The following is a 21,586-nucleotide window of genomic DNA, read 5'->3' as shown; positions in this document are numbered from 1 at the left end:
TATATATATCACATAAACTAGTAACATATTGCATGAATAATAAACTAGTCGTTAGGATGTGCCTTGAATCAATTTGTTTGGCCTCTAAGAATGACCTAATGTTCTATAAATTGTAGAGTATTCTTCTTAAGGATCAACAAAACTAATTTTTTTTTTAATTAGTCCATTGGCATTAATCTTTTTAGTATTTATTATAACAAGAGCTATAACTTAATATATAGTTAAAAAATAAATTACTATTTTACTCAGTGTCGGTCCTATATAATTTAAAAATAAATTACTATTCTACTCAATGTCGGTCTCGACATTTTTGGGGACTTAGGCAAAATAGTTATCTAGGGGCCCTCTTATATTAAAACGTAAACAAAAATACTTGATACAAAATCAATTTGATTGTGTTTTAACTTGATTGTTATATCATTATTAAAAAAAATGATTAGAAACTTACAATGAACATTTTACTACCCAATTCATTCAAATTGTCCATTTCCGACGATAAAACTAAAATCCAACAATACAAGACAAAAGACTGACAAATATAACAACAAATGGCCATAATCAATTTAGAGGAGAACCTGTTATGAATTCTAACTCTTATCAGTTGTTAACTATGAAGGAGATAGATGCTATTAACATTGTAGACAAGAATCCTATCGAGGGTGATGGTAATCCCTCTTTGGGATCATGATAGTCCTTTCTTGGAATATAAGGGGTCTCAATGACCCTGAGAAGGTAGCTGTGTTAAAACGGCTGCTTTTAGAGCAAAAATTTTGATGTTGTTTGCATTTTGGAAACTAAAGTGAAGGAGCACAGAAGTAAGGCCATTCAAAAGAAATTTGGTACCTCTTGGACTTGGCACTGTAATTATCCTAGCTCTCATAGGGGCAGAATATGGGTGGGATGGAAGAATGATTGTTTGACTCTTAATATTCTAGCTTTTACTGAGCAACTTGTTCACTGCTTACTTTACTCTAAACAGTTGCAGGTTCAGATTTTAGTCACTTTTGTTTATGGTCTTCATTCTATTCAGGATAGGAAACAGTCGTGGTCTGGTCTTAAAGGATTACCTAATGCTGTTATTCCTTAATTGTGTGTTGGTGATTTCAATTCTATTTTATGTGCTGAAGATAGATTGAATGGGGCTCCTGTTTCTGATTATGAAACTAGAGACTTCCAACATTGTATTGATGATTTAGCCCTTGTTGAAATTAAAAGTAAGGGTGCCCCTTTTTCTTGGTGTAACAAGGCTCATATTGGTCCTAGGACTTTTACAAGGATTGATAGGGGCTTTGTAAATCAAGAGTGGCTTAACCTTTATGGGCATGTTGAAGCCATCTTTCTCCCTCCTTCTCTTTCTGATCACAGTCCTATTGCTTTGGATATTGTTCAGTCTCAGCCTGGGAAGGGGAGGCCTTTCAGATTTCTTAACTGTCTGGCTTATCATGATAGTTTTTTTAATACAGTTTCTACTGCTTGGCAAGCTCATAGCTCTAGATCTGCAATGTATAGAGTTTGGTGCAAGCTTAAACAGGTTAAAATTGCTTTGAAGGGCCTGAGCATTCAGAAACTTGGGGATGTTAGTGCTAAGGTTGAAGCTGCTCATCACAACCTTATATCCATCCAGCATCAAATGTATAGTGATCTGGACAATGAAGAGTTGAGTTCCCAGGAACTGGAAGCTATTGAAGAAGTTAAAAAATGGCTGGGGATTCAAGAGAGCATCTATAAACAGAAGTCTCGAAGTGACTGGCTTAAGCTTGGTGATGGGAACAGTAAGTTCTTTTTCTCTGTCATGAAGAACAGGAAAAGTAGAAACAGAATTGATGCCTTATATACTGAACAAGATGTTCTTCTTAAGACCCCTGATGAAATTGTTCAGGAGTTAACTGGTTTTTATAAACAACTTCTTGGTTCTAAAGCTGGCTCCCTCCCTGGTATTGATCTTAGTTTAATGAGAAAGGGGAAGCAGTTGTCTAGGGAAGCTCAAAATGCCCTTATTGCCCCTATTACTATTGATGAAATTGATATGGCTCTTAAGGGGATTGATGATTATAAGGCCCCAGGTATTGATGGTTTTAACTCCTGTTTCTTTAAGAAAGCTTGGAGTGTTGTGAAAGGTGATGTTTATGAAGGTGTTCTGGAGTTTTTTAGTACTGGGATTCTTCTGAAGCAATGGAATTGTACTATAGTGACTCTTGTTCCTAAAGTTCAGAATCCTTCATATGCTAAGGAATTCAGGCCTATTGCTTGTTGTACTGTTTTGTATAAGTTGATATCTAAGATTCTTACTACAAGGCTTGCTCTTGTACTCCATGAGATCATTGATCCCTCTCAAGCTGGGTTTATCCCTGGGAAGCATATTGGAGACAATATTCTGCTTGCTACTGAGTTGATTAAAGGGTATAGTCATAAGCATATCTCCCCCAGGTGTATGATGAAGATTGACCTGAAAAAGGCTTATGACTCAATTGAATGGGGGTTTTTAGAGTCTGTGATGGTTGAGCTCAACTTTCCTGGTCAGTTTATTTCCTGGATCATGGGCTGTGTTTCTTCTATCTCATATTCCATTCTAGTTAATGGAGTTCCTACTGTGCCTTTTCCTGCTAAAAAGGGGCTTAGGCAAGGAGATCATATGTCTCCCTTTCTGTTTGCTATTGGTATGGAATATCTTTCTAAGTGTTTCTCTGAGTTGCATGCCAATCCTGACTTTAACTATCATCCCAGATGTGAAAAAATGGCTCTTACTCACCTCATGTTTGCTGATGACTTACTGATGTTTTCTAGGGCTGATGTTGTTTCTGTTTCCCTCCTGTTTCATGCTTTCTCTAAATTTTCAGAGGCTTCAGGACTCTCAGCCAATCTGGACAAGAGTGAAGTTTTCTTTGGGGGTCTTACTAGTGATGATCAAGCCTTCCCGAGGTCTTTAATTGGGGTTGCTCCTGGTTCAATTCCCTTCAGGTATCTAGGAGTTCCTCTTTCTTCAAAGAAGCTGACTATTGCTCAATGTAAACCTCTGATTGATAAGGTGACTAATAGGATCAATGGTTGGACTGCTAGACTTCTATCTTATGCTGGCAGGCTCAGCTTATCAGAAGTGTTCTCTTTGGCCTTCAAACGTACTGGGCTCAGATTTTTGTGCTTCCTAAGAAGGTCTTAAAAGAAATTGAGTCTAGATTTAGGGCTTTTCTTTGGACTGGGAATGCTAACCCCTCCAAGAAAGCCCTGGTTTCTTGGTCTCAGGTCTGCTTGCCTAAAGTTAGTGGAGGTTGGAACCTGATTTCACTTCCTGAGTGGAACCTTGCAACCATCACTAAGCTTCTATGGGATTTGTCTCATAAGACTGACAGCTTATGGGTCAAATGGGTGCATATATATTATTTCAAACATAAACCTTGGTGGAGTTTTCCTGCACCTAAAAAATGTTCTTGGGTTCTTAAGAGAATCCTGAAATGCAAGGCTATAATTGACTTATTGGTAGCTGGAATACCGTGATGCAGGATAATAAGTTCAGGATTAAAAAGCTTTATCAGGCCATCACTACTCAGGCTACTAAAGTGCCATGGAGAAGGATAATCTGTAATAATTTGGCTTCCCCTAAAAGTCTGTTTATTACATGGCTAGCTATTAGGAACAGACTTGCTACTAAGGACAGGCTGCAAAAATGGAGTATTCCCTGTGATCCTGTCTGTTTTATGTGCAATCAGAGTCCTGAAACTATTTAACATTTGTTTTTTGAATGTGATTATAGCAGGAATATTTGGATTCAAGTGCTAAGTATTTTTGGAGTTCAGAGGAATATTAGTAGCTTTGAAACTGAGGTTGCTTGGATCTCCAAGATTTGTAGGAAAGCTAGGGCTAAAAATAGACTGCTTGGAATGTGCTATGCTGAAGCTGTTTATCAAATTTGGCTTCAGAGAAATGCTTTGGTTTTCACAGGATCATTGAAGTCTGCTGATGTGGTGTTTAGAGATATTTTGTTTTCTGTAGCTTGTAGGTGCCCTGCTAGTGACATGCACTTTCTCTTGCTGTAATCTTTTTATGATGTTGGCTGGTTTTGGCTGTTTGGTTGCTTGTTTCTTTGTTTCTCTTTGTAAACCTGTCTGGTCTGTCCTCCTCTTGGGGAACCCTTCATAGAAGGTGGCTCCAAGTGTTTGATAGGCTAGGTTTGGTAGGGGGTAGGGTGTGCAGGGAACCCTTCCTAGAAGGTGGCTATGTTTCCCCTCTCCCTTGAGAGATTGTTTGACTCTTTGAGTCTTGTGTAGTCTTGTTGTTTCTGGTTACAACCTAGCTTTTGTAAGTTGTAATCTCCTTTTTTGGGTAATAAAATTTCTTTTCCAAAAAAAAAAAAAATTTAGAGGAGAAGATTTAGTAATCAAGTAACTAAAATGATGAGAGATTAAAGTGAGTTACCATTCTTAATATTCTATTATTGTGTTTTATATCAAAAAAAAAAAAAAAAAAAAAAGAAGAAGAAGATATAATTCATTGGAACTACCAAGTGATGTTTAAATTTTCGATGAAATTGAAACTTTTAATTTCCCATTTTAATGTTTTGCATATTGAATTAATGCTGTGTAAATAATAGGAGTTACGACTTATAATCTACAAACATTAAAGTGATAAAACTTTTAAACTGGCATATAAAATTTTTGGTTACAATGATTATATATGGATATAATAATGAATATATCGTCATAATATTAACTCTCATCAACCATTACAATCATTAAAGATGTTGTATGGTTTGTTCTATTAATAAGTATTAGATTAGATTATTTTCGACAAAATAAATTCATGAGACTAGATTAAACAAACCATACAAGTCAACGTATACTACTGCTAAAATTACATGCAAAACAAAGCCAAAAGGTTGACAATTCAACAAATTGGTCACGTGCCACTCTTTAATGGCGACAACCGTCATTCCAGTTTAGTCTAATAAAATGAAAAAAGTTGTCAACTATGTCACTAAAAAGCTTCAAAATCCTAACCTCAAGTGAGTATGAGCAAAGGGAACGTAAAAAATTATCTACTACAAAATGAGAGCATTTCGCCTCTAAGTCAAGAATAAAATGACATAATTGGTATAGTATTAAGGAAAGCCTGCATATGGTGAAAATGATTATAATGGTTGATAAGAGTCTAATATTGCCTCCTTATCGTTAATTGCATGCATTTATCTCATCAATTCAACATCGTAGATTACGTACGCGTTAAACGACCAAAACAGTTATGCACCATCACCACATGTAAGACATGCAATATACGTGGAATTGTTGAAGTTAGACCTAATGCGTTAGTATATATGTTACTTTTTGATGCATAAAATTTCTTGCTTCATTTAAAATTTGACATTTTCCAAGTTGGAAACACTTTTAAGTAACCACAAATATACTTGATTATGTAGCAAGTTACAAAATGTAACAAATCTAACTAAGTGAACTAATAATATGATTAGTATTAAGGCGGTCATCTTCCATATAATCCTCATTAAACACGCTAATAATAAGAGTCCATGATTTAACAGACACAATATGCGTGATTTATACATATGCACTCGACCAATCTCTTTACAGAGAAACGCGAATCATATCTATATATAATATGAAAGACAAACTCAATAAAAATTTAATTAAACGAATATTTAAACATAAACTCGTTTTTTTTTTAGACACTGATGTAAAGCTTGTAAACAAAATTCGACCCTCAAGACTTTAATTGGACAAAATTAATGAATGGAAGTAGTAATTGTGCACAAAGTTTGCCTATGTGGGATTGAATCCTTTAAAAGGATTTAGAGGCCTAGACCTTTGGACAAACAGACAAACCCTAATAATGTATTACCATGTACAACGTATATTTCAGCTATTTTATACCCTAATAACATCCAATCCAATGCATGAAAAGGAATAAAATATACTTTTTAATTTTCCAAAATATTTTTATGAAATAATATTCAACACTTCAAATATGAGTTTGGATACCACTTTACCCAAACCCTTATAAAATATGGTAAAAACCAATCCGACATGAGTTGACCCTAAAACCCACCTCCACCAATAAAACGTCACCTATACAAAACCAACCCAAAAAGAGTACGTACGAAGTACAACATTAGTAAAATATAGGAATAGTTGATTTAAACACAAATACTACTTGAATAACTCCACAATAATCCTGGGCACCGTGCCGGGCCGTGCCGCCGCGGGCCACGGGCTGGTTCGTGCCGTGCCGGTCGTGCCAGCGGGCCCAGGATTTTGTGTCGTGCCGTGCCGGCCATTTTCACAGGCCAGCCCACGGCACGGCACGGCCCTCGTGCCTGGCGGGCTCGTGCCGTGCCGGCCACGTGCCGGCCTGCGGGCTGGTGCAATTTTCAAATATTTTTTTTTTTTTTTTTTTTTTTTTTTTTTTTTTTTTTTAATATATGACAACATTATAAATTAATAAGTTTATAATTTATATAATTTATAAAATTATAATTATAAGTTTTATAAGGTTATAACTTATAAGTTTATAACTTATAAGTTATTAAGTTATGAATTTTATAATTATAAGTTGAATATTTATGTTTTATAATTTGTATATTCAATATTTATATTTATATATTTACTTTATACTATTACTTTAAAATTTAATGTTTATGATTTATTAGTAATTGGTATAATTATATTTTTTTTAATATGAATTTACAAATTGTAACAAAACGGGGAAAAAAGGCAAATTGGACTTTGGATGTGAATAATGCGTACTTTATATTATTATTACTTGAGTTGAGAAAATTGTACAATGATAACAATGATAAAAATCATACAATGATGGTATTAAACAAAAATTAGAAAATGATAAAATTGATATTTTTAAAATCGTACAATATACAATAATTGTCTATTCTTCTTCTCCTTCTTCTTGCTCGTCTACGTCTTCGTCTTCGTCTTCGCCTTCGCCTTCAAGGTCATCGGCTAGTTGCATAGATTGGGAACTAGCCGAACCCAAACCGGAAGCGGAGGTTCCTTCTTCGTTGTCGTTGTGGTCGTAAGAACGGTCTTGTGAGCGATTTTCCGCATCCAACCAATCTTTGAAACACACGCACATTTCTAGTGTTTCGGGTTTTAGACTTGTTCTTCTATCGTCTAAAACCCTTCCGGATGCGCTGAAAGCTCGTTCGGAGGCGACGGAGGAAACTTGGATAGCAAGAATGTCTCGTGCCATTGCCGCCAAAGTTGGATGCTTCGAGCTTTGTTGTTTCCACCATGCAAGGAGGTCGAGGCTGTTTATCTCATCGTCGTCCATGCCTTTGGTGAAGTCGTAACTCAGGTACATCTGCAACTCCGAGACGTCGCTTTGCGTTCTCCTGATTGATGAATCACCTGAAAACCTTGAAATCAAGTTAGTAGCTTGTGAAAATAAATGTTTGGCCTTCTTACTTACGTTTTTGGATGGTTGGGAAGGCCCTGAGCGAGGAACGGTGCCATATTTGGCTTCATAGACTCTATATAAAGCAAAAAACTGATCCTTCACATTAGTCTTATAGTTTTCTACATCATCGTCAAGAAACATGCATTGAAAGTAAATGTCAACTAACATAAATGTGTTTTCATACTTTTGCCTAGGATCTAATATGGAAGCAAAAATATAAATCAAAGGAATCTCACTATAATATTTACGCCACTTTTTTTCCATTGCTGGAAGATACTGATCATAATCACTTTGATGGCGATGATCAGCGAAAAGTTGGGCGAGTAAGCATGCATTAGAAAGAAAGTTTTGAGCACAAGGATTGTAAACAGTAGAAAAACAATACGTCATGTTATATAATAACTGTAAAAATTGCATATATCTTTCACAGTTATTCCAATCATCATCATACAAAGCATTTTGTGGAAATTTTTGGTTGTAAAATAATGTTAACGGGCCCTTGTACTCAATTGCCTTTGTTAACATGTCATAGGTGGAATTCCACCTAGTTGGGCAATCGGTTCTAATTTTTATTACCCTTATCTTTTGTTGTTTTAGAAAACTCTCCCATTCTTGGTATCTCATGTTGAGCTATTAATAGACATAATAGCATCTCTGATTTTGCTGTAGTATGGGCCAATTGCCCGAACTCCATCCTGTACACATAAGTTAAGTACATGGCAAACACATCTAGTATGAAGAGCTTTCACCGTCTAATAGTACATCGGTTAAGTTTTGTTTGATAAGATTAGCTGTGTATGTCATAGAGGTTGCATTATCAAAAGTCATAGACATCATTTTATCTCGAAGGTTGTATTCGTCTATTGCTTGCATTAAATGGTGAGCAATGTTAATGCCGGTGTGTGGGTATTCCAGCATTTTGAAATGTATTATTCTTTTTTGTAACATCCATTGATCATCTACCCAATGGAAAGTCACACATAAATAGTGATATTTATAATCACTATCCCAAGAATCGACTGTTAAAGATACTCTACAGTTAAGGTTACTCAATTCGGCTTGTAACCGGACTTTGTACTCTAGGAAATTTTTCATTGCGGCGGAACGAACGGTTTTCCTAGAGATTCTTTTATGTTGGGGTTGTAGTGCTTTGTTAATGTAGGTGTTGAATGCGTCACTTTCCGAGAAAAGAAAAGGTTGTTCGGTGTGTACTATCATTTTTCCTAGTTCATCCCTATCCCTCTCATAGTTGTATGTAAAGCCGTATGGATGGAATTGGGAAATTTTGGGTTGGGTTGGATCACTAGCTGGTTTTGCACGAGCTTTCATGTGTCTAGATAAGTGTCCCGTCCCGTTTTTGGTAACTGCCGTGAATACACTATTACATGTTTTACATTTTGCCCATTGTTCACCATCTTTACTTAGGACAAAATAACGCCATACCTCACTCCTTCGGTTTTTCAAAAGTAGCATCTCAGTTTCGGTTAACCATTCATGATGTGTGTGATGGTTAGTAGTGGGACTAGTGGGAGTGGCAGTAGAAGGGGTAGAACCGGAGGGAATTCGGGTACTTTCTTGGCTACCTTGGCTAGAACAATAGTTTTGTTGATCACCGATATAATTAGGTGGAAATTGGTATGGTGGTAGTGGAAATTGGTTTAGTGGTGGTGCTGGAAATCCCGACGTATTATATGGCTCATAGCCCGGGGGGAAGTAAATGGGGTCATTGGTTTGACTCGTAATTTGGGGGCTCGTTGTATTTGGTGGTTCCCTAGAACTACTACTATGGATAAGTCGGCCTTTCCCCCTAGACCTAGATGAAGGTTGTTCGATGCCATAATTAACAATTAATTTTTTAATAAAAAGTGGTTAACTATAATAATAATAATTAATAACAACAATTTTAACAATAAAAATATCAATAATATTAATTAATAACAACAACTATAACAATAACAATAACAATAACAATAACAACAAAAATAAATAATAACAACAATTGTAACAATAATAATAATTAATAACAACAATTATAACAACAACAATAACAATTAACAACAATAATAATTAAACAAGATTATTCTAATAATAACAATAAAACAATAATAAATTTAAGATTAGTTTAGATCTTACAACCGTGCTTCAACGCTCCACTAATTACGATTACAAACTTTTTAATTTTTTCTGATATTAGGAAAATAATTAGAGAATTTAAGAGAATAATTAGATAATTTAAGAAAATAAGGATTATTAGAGATTTAGAGAATATAAGAGATAAGAAGAAGAGATTGTGATTTTGTGATTTGGGAATGAAATGGAGGTGAGTATTTATAGAATTTTTGGGGAGCAAATTGGCAAAAAACTAGCCGTTTTTTAGCCGTTTTTTTGGCTTATTAAGGAGCTAGAATAAACGGTAACATTACCGTTGGCCCGCGGGCCGTGCCTGCGGGCCAGCACGGCGGGCCATGCCCGTGCTCGTGCCGGGCCGTGCCTGGGAATTCTCAACCCTGTCCGTGGCACGGCCCGTGGCACGGGAGTTGAACTTCGTGCTGTGCCGTGCTTGAATTCGGGCCGTGCCGGGCTGGGGCACGCGGGCCAACCCGGCCCGTGCCCAGGTTTACTCCACAACAGAAAAAGCCTTGAATAACGAAGATCCATTTATCCATACAAGTCCGAACTCATACTCCGGACTCCGGGTAGTAAAATATACAGTACTAACAAACACTACCCTATTCTCTCCCGTTATACTTAACTACGTAATTCATTTACGAAGAACTGTAACAAATTAAAATCGTTTTTTTATAATTCATTTTTAATAATTGTAATTTTCTCTCTCATCGCCTCTTCTTCGGCTTCTCATTTACAAACTTATTATTATTATCACCCTTTACATAACATAGCTCAAAAATCCCTCCTCCATTTCTCTCTCTCTCTCTTTTTTTTCTCGCTACCAAAAAAACCAAAACTCTTTTTTTTTTTTTTTTTGAATAATTATTTCCGATTTTCAAAACCTAATTTCATCATCACCAAAGTATCAGCAAGTTTTCCTTCTTCATATCCATTTTTTTGTGTGTAATTTGTGTCGTGTTCTTGATAAACCAGATTGTAGATTTTGTTCTTGGTAAGTTTTTCAGCGATCCTTTATTTTTTTTGTTTTTTGTTTATTTAATCAGATTATCCTGTTTTTAGAGTTTGGTTGATTGTTCTGATTTGTTGTTTTAATTTTGTGTTAATTAGTTGTTAATTATGATTGCCGTTGCTTAATTTTCAAGTAATGCGATTAATTTTTTTTTTTTTAATTTTTTTTGTTTTTGTGATCTGTTAGATTGTTTGAATTTTAGGTGTTGTATGTTTTAAATTTTTTGCTATTTAGATCTGTTTTTATGCCGTTCAAATGCTAAATGAGCGTTTTTTTCTGTATTTTTTTACAGGAATATTTGATTATTTTTTGGCGATTATTGAGTGAGAAATTAGAGCTGCTATGATTCGTTGAAGGAGAAATTAGTGGTGATTTTTTTAGATATGAAGAGGTCTAGAGATGATGTGTTTACAGGGCCTCAAGTTAAACGGCCGCAACCTGCTAGTTCTTATCGCGGCGAGAGGTAATTTTCTCTCTCCTCACTTTTTCTAGGCTTTAATTTTTTATTTTATATAATATTTAATTTGTTTGTATGTTTGATGAGTGTGATATGGTTTAAAAAAAATGTTCAATTTATGTTTGATTGATGGTTTTGATTCTTGATTAGTAATTGTAATCTCGAATTGGTAATTTTGTAGTGTGTTGTAGGGTAAAGATTTGGTCTTTGATGAGTGTGATATGGTTTAAAAAAAATGTTCAATTTATGTTTGATTGATGGTTTTGATTCTTGATTAGTAATTGTAATCTCGAATTGGTAATTTTGTAGTGTGTTGTAGGGTAAAGATTTGGTCTTTGATGAGTGTGATATGGTTTAAAAAAAATGTTCAATTTATGTTTGATTGATGGTTTTGATTCTTGATTAGTAATTGTAATCTCGAATTGGTAATTTTGTAGTGTGTTGTAGGGTAAAGATTTGATCTTTACGGTGTTTATGTAACGGATTTTCTTTTTCTTTTGTGGAAATAAGTTAAGTAGATCGAATATAAGTTTGTATTGGTGTTTGTTTGCTCTTTGGTGCCTTGAATGTTTGTTTTGTTAATTGGTATCCCTTTTTGGTTTTTGGTGAATTTTGTGATGGCTAGTTGTATTTCGTCAATGTGAGACTTTCGACTAATGAAAATTTTGTATTTTGGTGATTGAAGCTCGGGGCAGCCTCAAATGGTTGGAGGTGGCGGGGCTGTTGCACCTACACCACAGAGATTAACGACCAACGATGCCTTAGCTTACCTGAAGGCAGTGAAGGAAATGTTCCAAGAGAAGAAGGAGAAATATGATGAGTTTTTAGAAGTTATGAAGGATTTTAAAGCCCAGAGGTCTGATCATTATTGAGCTTGTTGAGTGATATTTGTTTGATACGATTGTTCTGAACTTGTAGTAAACCAACTGCATTTTGCATGCTGTTTTGTAGAATCGACACTACTGGTGTTATAGCAAGGGTTAAAGATTTGTTCAAAGGGCATCGCGACTTAATATTGGGATTTAATACCTTTTTGCCCAAGGGATATGAAATCACCCTTCCTCCTGAGGATGATAATCCTCCTGCAAAAAAGCCAGTTGAATTTGAAGAAGCAATCAGTTTTGTTAATAAAATTAAGGTGAAAAAATTGGCAATTTTTGGATGTAATTAGTGAATATTGTTTGCTTCATGTATGCTTAAAGATGGCTTGGGTTTCTATTGCAGTCGCGGTTTCATGGCGATGAGCGTGTCTATAAATCATTTCTTGACATTTTAAATATGTATAGGAAAGAAAACAAGACCATCAGTGAAGTCTATCAGGAGGTATGTTTTTTTCCCCTGCTTTTGTTTTTTGTTTTATTTTTTGAGAGGGGAGGGGAGGCGGTCTTGTAGAGGAAGAAGATATTGTGCCCCATTTTTTTGTTGTACTTATCCCACTTTTTTGTTTTGACTCCTGCTAACTCAAATTAATTTTTGTTTTAAAGTTTACGGTAAATGATGCTATATGAGTAGGTGATCTGGCGAAACAGGAAATTTTTGGAGAGGATATAAGACAGGATTCAAAAGCCTATGGAACCAATGATCTCTAATGAGAGAAAAGAATCTAATTATTACGATTTTGGTTGACATATTATCATATTCGTTATGTGCAGGTAGCCGAACTCTTCCGAGACCATCGGGACCTTCTTGAGGAATTCACACATTTTCTTCCTGATACGTCAGGAGCAACAGCAGGTCAAAATGGATCTGGTAAAAATTCTATCTTGCGGGACAGGAATTTAGCCATGCCTTTAACAAGGCCGATAGATAGGGTATTTTCCTCATTCTTCTTGCTTTTCTGTTCACTTCTACATGGTCTTCCTGTTTTGCTTTTTTCATCTACATGATCCTCCTGCTTTGCTATTTTCTTCTACATAGACCTTCCTGCGAATGATTATCCTATTTGCTTTAAGCAGAAGGATCGTGAGTTCAATGTTGATGGCTCTGATGCGGACAATGATAAATTGGGGAAGGCAGAGCGAGAGCAGAGGAGGCGGCTTGATAAAGAAAGAGATAAAAAAGATGGAATTATCAGGTCAGAATAGTCAATAGATGATCAGAGCTATGAGCAGGAATATATTGGCGTGGATAATATTCTTACAAAAGTGAGTTGCTTTCAGGGTTGAAGACTCTATTACAGACCAAGGTGCTGAAAACTATGGACCGCGTAGTGTCCCTGGGTCTTATGATGATAAGAGTGCTGCTATCAAAAGTGAGCATACAGACTTTGAATTTTTCACGTGAATATTTTGGTCCATTGCTCTTTGGTTATGGTGTTATCAAATGTTTGAAAGTGTATAAAGTGGAATCTAAGGGCTGTGCAGTTTGTCTGTGTCTTAATGCACGCGCTCCTGCTCCTGCACTGACACTCGCATACACAGTTCATTGTTGGCTGAACTAAATGCATATCAACTGTTTGCGTTAGTTTGCAACTGTTTATAACTGCTTATTCATGAGGCAGTGACTTTTTTGTTTAACTGCTTTTTCGTTGTAAAGAATGTCTGGTTATGCTCTGTAGGATTCTCATCTCAATTTGACATTTTGCTTGGAACACCATAAAGATTGTGTCCTATTGACTTGGGAAGCAGAACATATGCTTTATTTTACTTAATTATTACTTCTTTAAGAAAAAGTATATCATTTATATTAGTGTTGAAATCAGCAATAGCAATTCACTTATCACGTAAATATCTTTCCTTTGATGTCTTATTTATTGTTAGTCTCCTACCTCTGGCTTTCTTCTTTGACCATACTTATGTCTTGAGGTGGGGGTAGGGGTTTTAGGTCCCATCGTCTGTAAGACTTGGATAGGCAGACCCATAAAATATCAGTCAACTTTTTGTACACTCGTACTTATTCGTGTAATGTCATTAAGTTGGTGACATTGTTGCAGGTTTGTACAGCCAAGAATTTGCATTCTGTGAAAAAGTTAAGGAGGGGTTACATAATCCTGATGATTATCAGGAATTTTTAAAATGCCTTCACATATACAGCAGGGAGATAATCACAAGACAAGAATTGCAAGCTTTGGTAAGACTGAATAATATATTTTCCCAACATTTCACTAAGTTTTTTATTTTATTTATTTATTTTTCCCATTTGGTTTACACTTTTAACACTTAGATTGGCCGTGATGAACATTGTTACAAATCAAGTTAATATTTTTTTTTTCCTTGCATTAAGAGTTTTCTTATTTATAGAAGTTCATTTAAACTCTTAATAACAATGAACTTTATCAGTAATAAATTGAACACTTCTGTGTTTTGTCTAAGGTACGTGATATACTAGCAAATTATCAAGATCTCGTGGATGGGTTTGATGAGTTTTTGGCACGCTGTGAGAGACCTGGTAAAACATGAGACCATTGTGCTAGCTGTTATCATCTTTTCAGATATAATGCTTATCTCTGATGACAAATATTTTGTTTTTGCAGATGGATTTCTTGGCAGTGTGATAAGCAAAAGTATGTGCAATCAACACCCTCTTTCTAAGTTTGCACGCGTTAATATTTTTTCTTCATTAGAAGTTCATATGATTTGTAAGGTGTCGCAAATTTTGGCTACGTTCTGCTGCTTTTGTCAACAATTCCCTAATATCGAGTGACCATTTTTGTCCAGAATCCCTGTGGCCAGAATCTTTGTGGAGCGATGGTCCATCAAAATCAGTGAAACCTGATGATAGGGAGCGAGATAGGGATAGTGTAAGAGAAGACAGGGATAGAGATCGTGAGAGCAGAGAGAGGGACCGCACTGATAGAAGTGGTGTTTATGGGAATAAAGAAGTTGCAAATCTGAGAATGTCTTCAAATTCAAACAAGGATAAGTATATAGGAAAACCTATACAAGAGCTTGACCTCTCCAACTGTGAACGCTGCACACCTAGTTATCGATTGCTTCCCAAGAATGTAGGCTGATTCTTGTTTGTTTGTTCTATGGAAAATGATGTTTCCTGTTTGACATCTTTCAGTAACCCCATGTCTGTGCAAATGATGCAGTATCCCATACCTTTGGCAAGCCATAGGACGGAGCTTGGAGCTGAAGTATTGAATGATCACTGGGTCTCTGTCACTTCTGGAAGTGAGGATTACTCATTCAAACACATGCGTAAAAATCAGTATGAGGAGAGCCTCTTTCGGTGTGAAGATGACAGGTATCTATCCTATACAGTTCATGTCTTGATGATTATTTACATTGCATCAAAGTCAGTGAATCAACTTGTATTAAGTGTGTTTTAATTCTCAAGTATATCCAACTTCCTGTCTGTTACATATGTCATAGTGTCATACCCTATTGAGGATTTGTAATCCTTATCTAACCATGTGATGTTCCATTGTCATTTGTCAGGTTTGAACTGGACATGCTATTAGAGTCTGTGAATGTAACAATTAAGCGTGTGGAAGATCTTTTGGACAAAATCAACTCGAACATGATAAAAACAGAAAACCCTATTCGGATAGAGGACCACTTTACACGTACATTCTGATTCTAAACTTTAAGCTATATTTACAGAGTATCTGATGTTGTATTGTGTCTGACACTGCTTTCCTTTTTTCCAGCTATAAATCTGAGATGCATTGAGCGGTTATATGGGGATCATGGTCTTGATGTCATGGATGTATTGAAAAAGAATGCAATTCTTGCTTTGCCTGTTATATTGACTCGCTTGAAACAAAAGCAAGAAGAATGGGCCAGATGCCGAGCTGATTTCAACAAGGTGTGGGCTGAAATATATTCCAAGAATTATCATAAATCACTTGATCATCGTAGTTTCTATTTCAAGCAGCAAGACACAAAGAGCTTGAGTACGAAAGGTAATTTGCTCTTTTATACAAACTGGGTGAGTTATCATCCTTGTTTGTTATAAATTCTCAAACCTTCAGGTGGTCTAGGAAATGAGTAAAAGCACTGCAGCCTAAATCTCTTGCTTGTGTGTGAAATTTTTTTAATTTTTAATTTTATTTTTTATAAAGGTTCTTTGCTTTCTCCCCTCCTCCTTCCCCCACCGGGTATCCTCGATTTAGCCTGGTTGTCTCTTATCTTTTTCATTTGGGGGGGTGGGGGGGTAGGGTTGTGTGTTTTTGTTGACTGTTATAGTTTTGGCTGGTTGATGTGCTCATAACGCAAGGATTAGGTGTGATGGGTGGAAATGTTTTACAAACTTGCTTATTGGATCCTCTTTCTTCTCTTTCGCAGCTTTGTTGGCAGAGGTTAAAGAGATTAGTGAGCAGAAATGCAAAGAGGATGATGTGCTTTTCGCTGTTGCTGCTGGAAACAGACGACCTGTTATATCCCACATGGAATTTGAGTACCCTGATGCAGAGTTACATGAAGATTTGTTTGATCTCATAAAATATTCCTGCGCTGAAGTTTGTACAGCTGAATTGTTGGATAAAGTGATGAAAATCTGGACATCTTTCCTGGAACCTGTACTTGGTGTGCCTGCTCGAGCTCAGGGTGCAGAGGACTCTGAAGATGCTACTAGAGCCAAGAATGAGGTTACCAAAACAGACGGTCCTGCTATTGGTGAAAGTGATAGAAGTCCTAGTGGCTGTGCTGCTGTTCGTAAACATGAAAATAGTCCACCAGAACAGTCCAGTTCTGGCAATCATGCTAAAGATGATGTGTATCCTGATGCCAGTAGCAGTGGCCTGCATCAAGTTCGATCACAGAGTAATGGCAACATGATTGATCAAATATCTGGTCATGGAAAACAAACGACGTCTAATGAACGATTGGCCGATTCTAACCCATCTCTTCCTCCTGGAGTTGAGCAATTGCATGGAAGGAACATTGAAAACCCGTCAGGTTTGTTCATTGATCCTTCATAATTGTGATGTTAACATAGCAACAATTGCTGAATATCAATGAAATAAGAAAAATGCTGCTCATCCTTAGCTTTCCAGTTTCATACTTAATATTATGAGTATTGTAGTATGTTAGTTCTGCCCTGAAACAGTGACTGTAACGTTACAATTTTAAGCATAAAAGTCAATAGTTTGTAACAATGGACTTTGTATAGTTTTGACTTCATATTGGTTATTAATTTATTTTTTTCCCAACGTGCTGGTTGATATTTGATCCTGTATCAGGTCATAGTACCACACAATTGAGAGTTGGGAATGCAGCAGAAAACAGTGGGCTGGAGTTGAGATCAAATGGTGGAAATTTACCTTCGTTAGAGGTATTTCTCTACCTTGACTGTTGTGCATCATTGATGGTTATGTTAATTTTTTTTTCCTTCTGATTTACTGTACCGGTGCACACCTTTAGAAGTTGAATGCATTTGTGTAAATTGTCTGATAAGAAAAAGAAGTGAAGTGAACCAACTTCACAGATATTTTGATGATTTTAATATGTCATGGCAAAGTTTCTCTTTTCTTGGTTGATTGATAAAATGTATTTATGCCTTTTGATTTTGCAGGCTGTTGATTCTACAAGACCAGTTCCTGCATCAAATGGAGTGACAACAGGACAAAACAAAGAAATTAAATACTGCGAAGAGTCTAATGGACACGTCAAAGTTGAAAGAGAAGAGGGTGAGTTGTCTCCAAATGGAGATTTTGAGGAGGATAATTTTGCAGTTTTTGGGGATACAGCCACAGAGCCTGCCAATAAGCCAAATGATGGTGCTTCAAGTGCTCCACACCAAAGCAGACAGAGAGGTGAGGTACATCAAGGCAATGCTGGAAGAGGAAATGATGCAGATGTTGATGATGAAGGCGAGGAGAGTGCTCACAGGTCATCAGAGGACAGTGAGAATGCTTCAGAAAATGGGGATGTTTCCCCCAGTGAGTCCGGTGATGGAGAGGATTGCTCTCCTGAGCATGAAGAAGATGGGGAACATGATGGGAATGATAACAAGGCTGAGAGTGAGGGTGAGGCTGAAGGAATGGCAGATGCACAAGAAGATGGAGATGGAATATCATTGCCTCTTTCAGAACGCTTTCTGCAAACAGTGAAGCCTCTAACAAAGCATGTCCCTGCACCTTTAAATGAAAGAAGAAAAATTTCCCGCATTTTCTATGGAAACGACTCGTTCTATGTTCTCTTTAGATTGCATCAGGTAAGGAAGGGTTTACTTTGGAGTCATCTCAAATTATTGTTGATTATTCTTGTGTGACCTTAAAAAATACAATTATTTTGGCCAGACTTTGTATGAAAGAATACAATCAGCAAAGATTAACTCAACTACAGCCGACCGCAAATGGAAATCTTCCCATGAAACAGTTCCGTCTGACCTGTATTCAAGGTTCCCATTTATAAGGCTTTATTGTTCTACTTTTTAACCATTTTGTTGGTCAGTGCATGGTAATCTGAAATAGTTTTCTTGGTACAGATTCATGAATGCACTATTTAGTTTGGTTGATGGTACATCTGACAACACCAAATTTGAGGATGATTGTCGAGCCATTGTTGGCACTCAATCATATCTTCTTTTCACTTTAGACAAGCTTATATACAAGCTTGTCAAGCAGGTCTATCAAATTCCAAGCACTTTTTATTTAATTGCTTTATCCTTGTAATAATATCTAACTGTTTTCTACCTTTTTGGTTGCTTTTGTATTTGGATCTCAGCTTCAAATATTGGCCTCTGAGGAAGTGGACAACAAGCTTCTTCAGCTATATGCATATGAAAGCTCCAGAAAACCTGAGAGATTTTTAGATGTCGTTTATCACGAAAATGCTCGTGTTCTACTTCATGATGAGAACATATACCGTATTGAATGTGTATGTCATTTTGGAATTTCCTACTTTCTCGTGTGTGTGTTTTCCTTTTTCCTGGAGTTTGTTATATAGTATTGGACAGTTGTTGGCTCATTTGTTTCATACATGTTTGCATGTTCGTGTATGATGCAGTCATCTTCACCAACGCGATTGTCCATCCAATTAATGGAGAAAGGGCATGAAAAACCCGAAGTGACAGCTGTGTCAATGGAACCCAACTTTTCAAGCTATCTACATAATGATTATCTCTCAGCTGTCCCAGATAAGAAAGAGAAGCCTGGGATATTTTTGAAGAGGTATGCAATGTTTGTGTTTTTGATTTTTAAATTATTGATTGGAGCCTTGAGCTCTGCTGAAGCTAAGATACATGCTGTAGCAGGAATAAACACCAACATACGAGTGGAGAAGAATCATCTAGTGCTTCCAAGGCTATGGAAGGAGTTCAAGTTGTCAACGGATTAGAGTGCAAGATAGCTTGCAATTCGTCCAAGGTATTTTGATCATTGGAAGAGATAGGCATTTTGAAAAAGGTTGATTGCATGCTTTTTAGAGCTTAAGTGTGTGGAATAAATTTTTTTTTTATTGCACCTGGTAATTTGGCATGTGTCGTAGGTGTCATATGTATTAGACACGGAAGATTTCTTATACCGGAGGATAAGAAATAGGAGAACTTTGCGTGTGAGCAGTGCTTGCAATGACCAGGCGAAGTCACAAAATGGCTCTTCTCGCAGATTAGATCCATTTAGCAGATTGCTTGCAAACTCATGCTGATCCATACTGATGCCCACTGGAAGCATGTGCTGCTGGTGCGTGAGGAGCTGTGCTCATTGCAATCTATGACAATATCAATTGAAGCATTATGGTACACTATCAGATGCATGCGTTGCTCAATCTACTTTTGCTGTGCTCTGGGGGTTGCTGAAGCAAAGGCTAACTGAAGTCGCTGGGGAAGGATTACGATTACGTGCTTCGGAAGATCAGAAGGTATATTCCCTGCTCAACGGGAAATTATTACTAACTTTTGCGCTTTGGATGAAGGATAATAATATATTCGACAAGCGTACAATAGTTATATGCTATTTTGGTGAGAGAAAGAGAGAAGTCATTGTGTATGGAGCAGGAGATAGAGCAAAAGAAAGGAAAAAGGAGTTCCTTTTTGTTGAAGCATCCCCTAATTTCTTCCTTCCAACCTAATAAAGGGAGTGATGATGGTTTAAGTGTAGTATAATGTAAGTTTTGTGGCAATTAAGCCACAATTGTGTAAATATAGCTAAAATCATTTCATTCATTTACATTACTGATCAATGATCATTTTTGTTTCACCTAATAGCCCTTTTTTCCTTTTTTTTTTTTTTTTTTTTTTTGGTTGCATGATCAAATTGATGTAATTTCATATGGATAATTTTATCAATAGTTGCAGTCACGCTGCCCTTTGAAGTAAAAAATAGTGGAAGTTTTTGTTTTTGCAAACCTTGTCAAATTTTGTATATGTGGTCTTTCTTTGCCCTGGAAGGATCTGTGGATGGCAGATAGTGTTAAGGTTTTTCGTGGATTATTGAGGTACTTATATTTATTTATGTGGTTCCATTCAATTGGAAAATACCTAATTCGTCGCATTTTTATTGCCAAGAAACTATTTTGGCGCATATGTTAAGAAACCTATTAGTAGTTGATAGAAAAAAACGAGTGTGGGTTATACCTTGGGAGGAAGTAGAGACCAAAAAAAAATACTAATAATAGTAGTAACCCAATTAATAATTTTTTAAGTCTAAAAAAGGATTAAATTGGATTGAAGTGACGTTTGAGCTTAATAGCTCATTTTTCTTTATTTTTTTGCCCCATTGTCAATATTTAGCCATTTAGGTCAAATTTAATAACTTTGACGATAAATTCCCATTATTCTATAAAAGATAATATAGGCACGCGAAATTATGTTGAATTCGTCCCATTGTATATTTTTATTAATTGTCAAGTGTTTATTGCACCTAAAAAAAATTTATATCAAGTGTGTATAATTTTTTCGCATATAGAAATTGAAATATATATATATATATATTCCCTACGTATTAAGACGTGTATTCGAGACCGAAAAATCAAATAGAATAAAAAAAGAAGTTAGTGACAGAGGGAGGGAGTGGTAGTCGTTCTCTTGTGAACGACTCCGAAGCAAGAGTAAGAATCATACCCTTATAAAACTAAAAATAAAATCGGAGAAATTAAATAATTTTTTTTTTTTGAAAAAAAAAAAAAAAAAAACCTGATAAAACTAAAGAAATTACTCGTAATTTACTGAATATTGCAAAAATATAACGTATCAAGGTTGGCTTCTTCGCTGATTGACTGTCCACGGTCCGCCTGCTTATACAGTACATTGTTTCTAAATCGAGTACATCAAGTCATATCATATTACTTTGAAAATTTAAGATTGCATACATTCAGCAAGCTTGACATAATCCCAAAAACTCAGCTGCCTTAAAAGCTGCTTTGTGAATTCTTCCATTCCCTTTTTGTTTACCCCAATACAATTAATTTTGTTATTTTCAAAATTTTTGGATTGAGTGAAGGCGTGAAGCTGATGAAAGACAAAATTGAAGGGATCAAATTTTAGAGTAAAGTGATGATCCTTCTTATAATCAATTCAATAGTATAGGGCATATTACTTGTCAAAGGGAGAAACCTTAAAGAAAATTGAAACGAACAAAAAGGAACAAAGGAAAACTAGAAGGTTAGACAGAGGTATCTGGTATCTGGTCTGGCTTAGATGAAGCGCAGTGTTGAAGGCCATGGACCCATGGGCCGTGGCTAGTCATT

At 36.2% G+C, this 21,586-nt stretch overlaps 1 protein-coding gene across 1 annotated transcript; it reads left to right on the top strand.

Moving 5' to 3' along the window:
• The first annotated feature begins 10,282 nt into the window (after positions 1-10,282).
• On the top strand, positions 10,283-20,245 carry LOC110698095 (paired amphipathic helix protein Sin3-like 4). The gene is made up of 24 exons (XM_021875499.1): positions 10,283-10,537; positions 10,848-11,018; positions 11,698-11,868; positions 11,964-12,150; positions 12,237-12,335; positions 12,665-12,823; positions 12,968-13,086; positions 13,172-13,263; positions 13,945-14,081; positions 14,324-14,399; positions 14,485-14,514; positions 14,669-14,955; positions 15,046-15,200; positions 15,395-15,522; positions 15,607-15,861; positions 16,244-16,855; positions 17,140-17,231; positions 17,472-18,113; positions 18,199-18,299; positions 18,387-18,525; positions 18,626-18,778; positions 18,908-19,071; positions 19,152-19,266; positions 19,388-20,245. Exons 2-24 carry the CDS (start codon positions 10,939-10,941, stop codon positions 19,544-19,546), a joined length of 4,152 nt encoding a protein of 1,383 aa, XP_021731191.1. The 5' UTR covers positions 10,283-10,537; positions 10,848-10,938; the 3' UTR covers positions 19,547-20,245.
• The last annotated feature ends 1,341 nt before the right edge of the window (positions 20,246-21,586 follow it).

The sequence above is a fragment of the Chenopodium quinoa genome, unplaced genomic scaffold (genome assembly GCF_001683475.1).
Source record: "Chenopodium quinoa cultivar QQ74 unplaced genomic scaffold, ASM168347v1, whole genome shotgun sequence".
In the NCBI taxonomy this organism is placed as follows: domain Eukaryota; kingdom Viridiplantae; phylum Streptophyta; class Magnoliopsida; order Caryophyllales; family Amaranthaceae; genus Chenopodium; species Chenopodium quinoa.
This window is presented reverse-complemented; position numbering and strand designations above follow the sequence as displayed.

Bases quoted from the DNA above. Each gene is read 5' to 3' on its own strand.
- LOC110698095 (XM_021875499.1), top strand. From the start codon at position 10,939: ATGAAGAGGTCTAGAGATGATGTGTTTACAGGGCCTCAAGTTAAACGG. The intron at 15,862-16,243 runs GTAATTTGCTCT...TCTCTTTCGCAG, and splicing joins AAAGAGCTTGAGTACGAAAG to CTTTGTTGGCAGAGGTTAAA. The intron at 18,779-18,907 runs GTATGTCATTTT...TGTATGATGCAG, and splicing joins ACATATACCGTATTGAATGT to TCATCTTCACCAACGCGATT.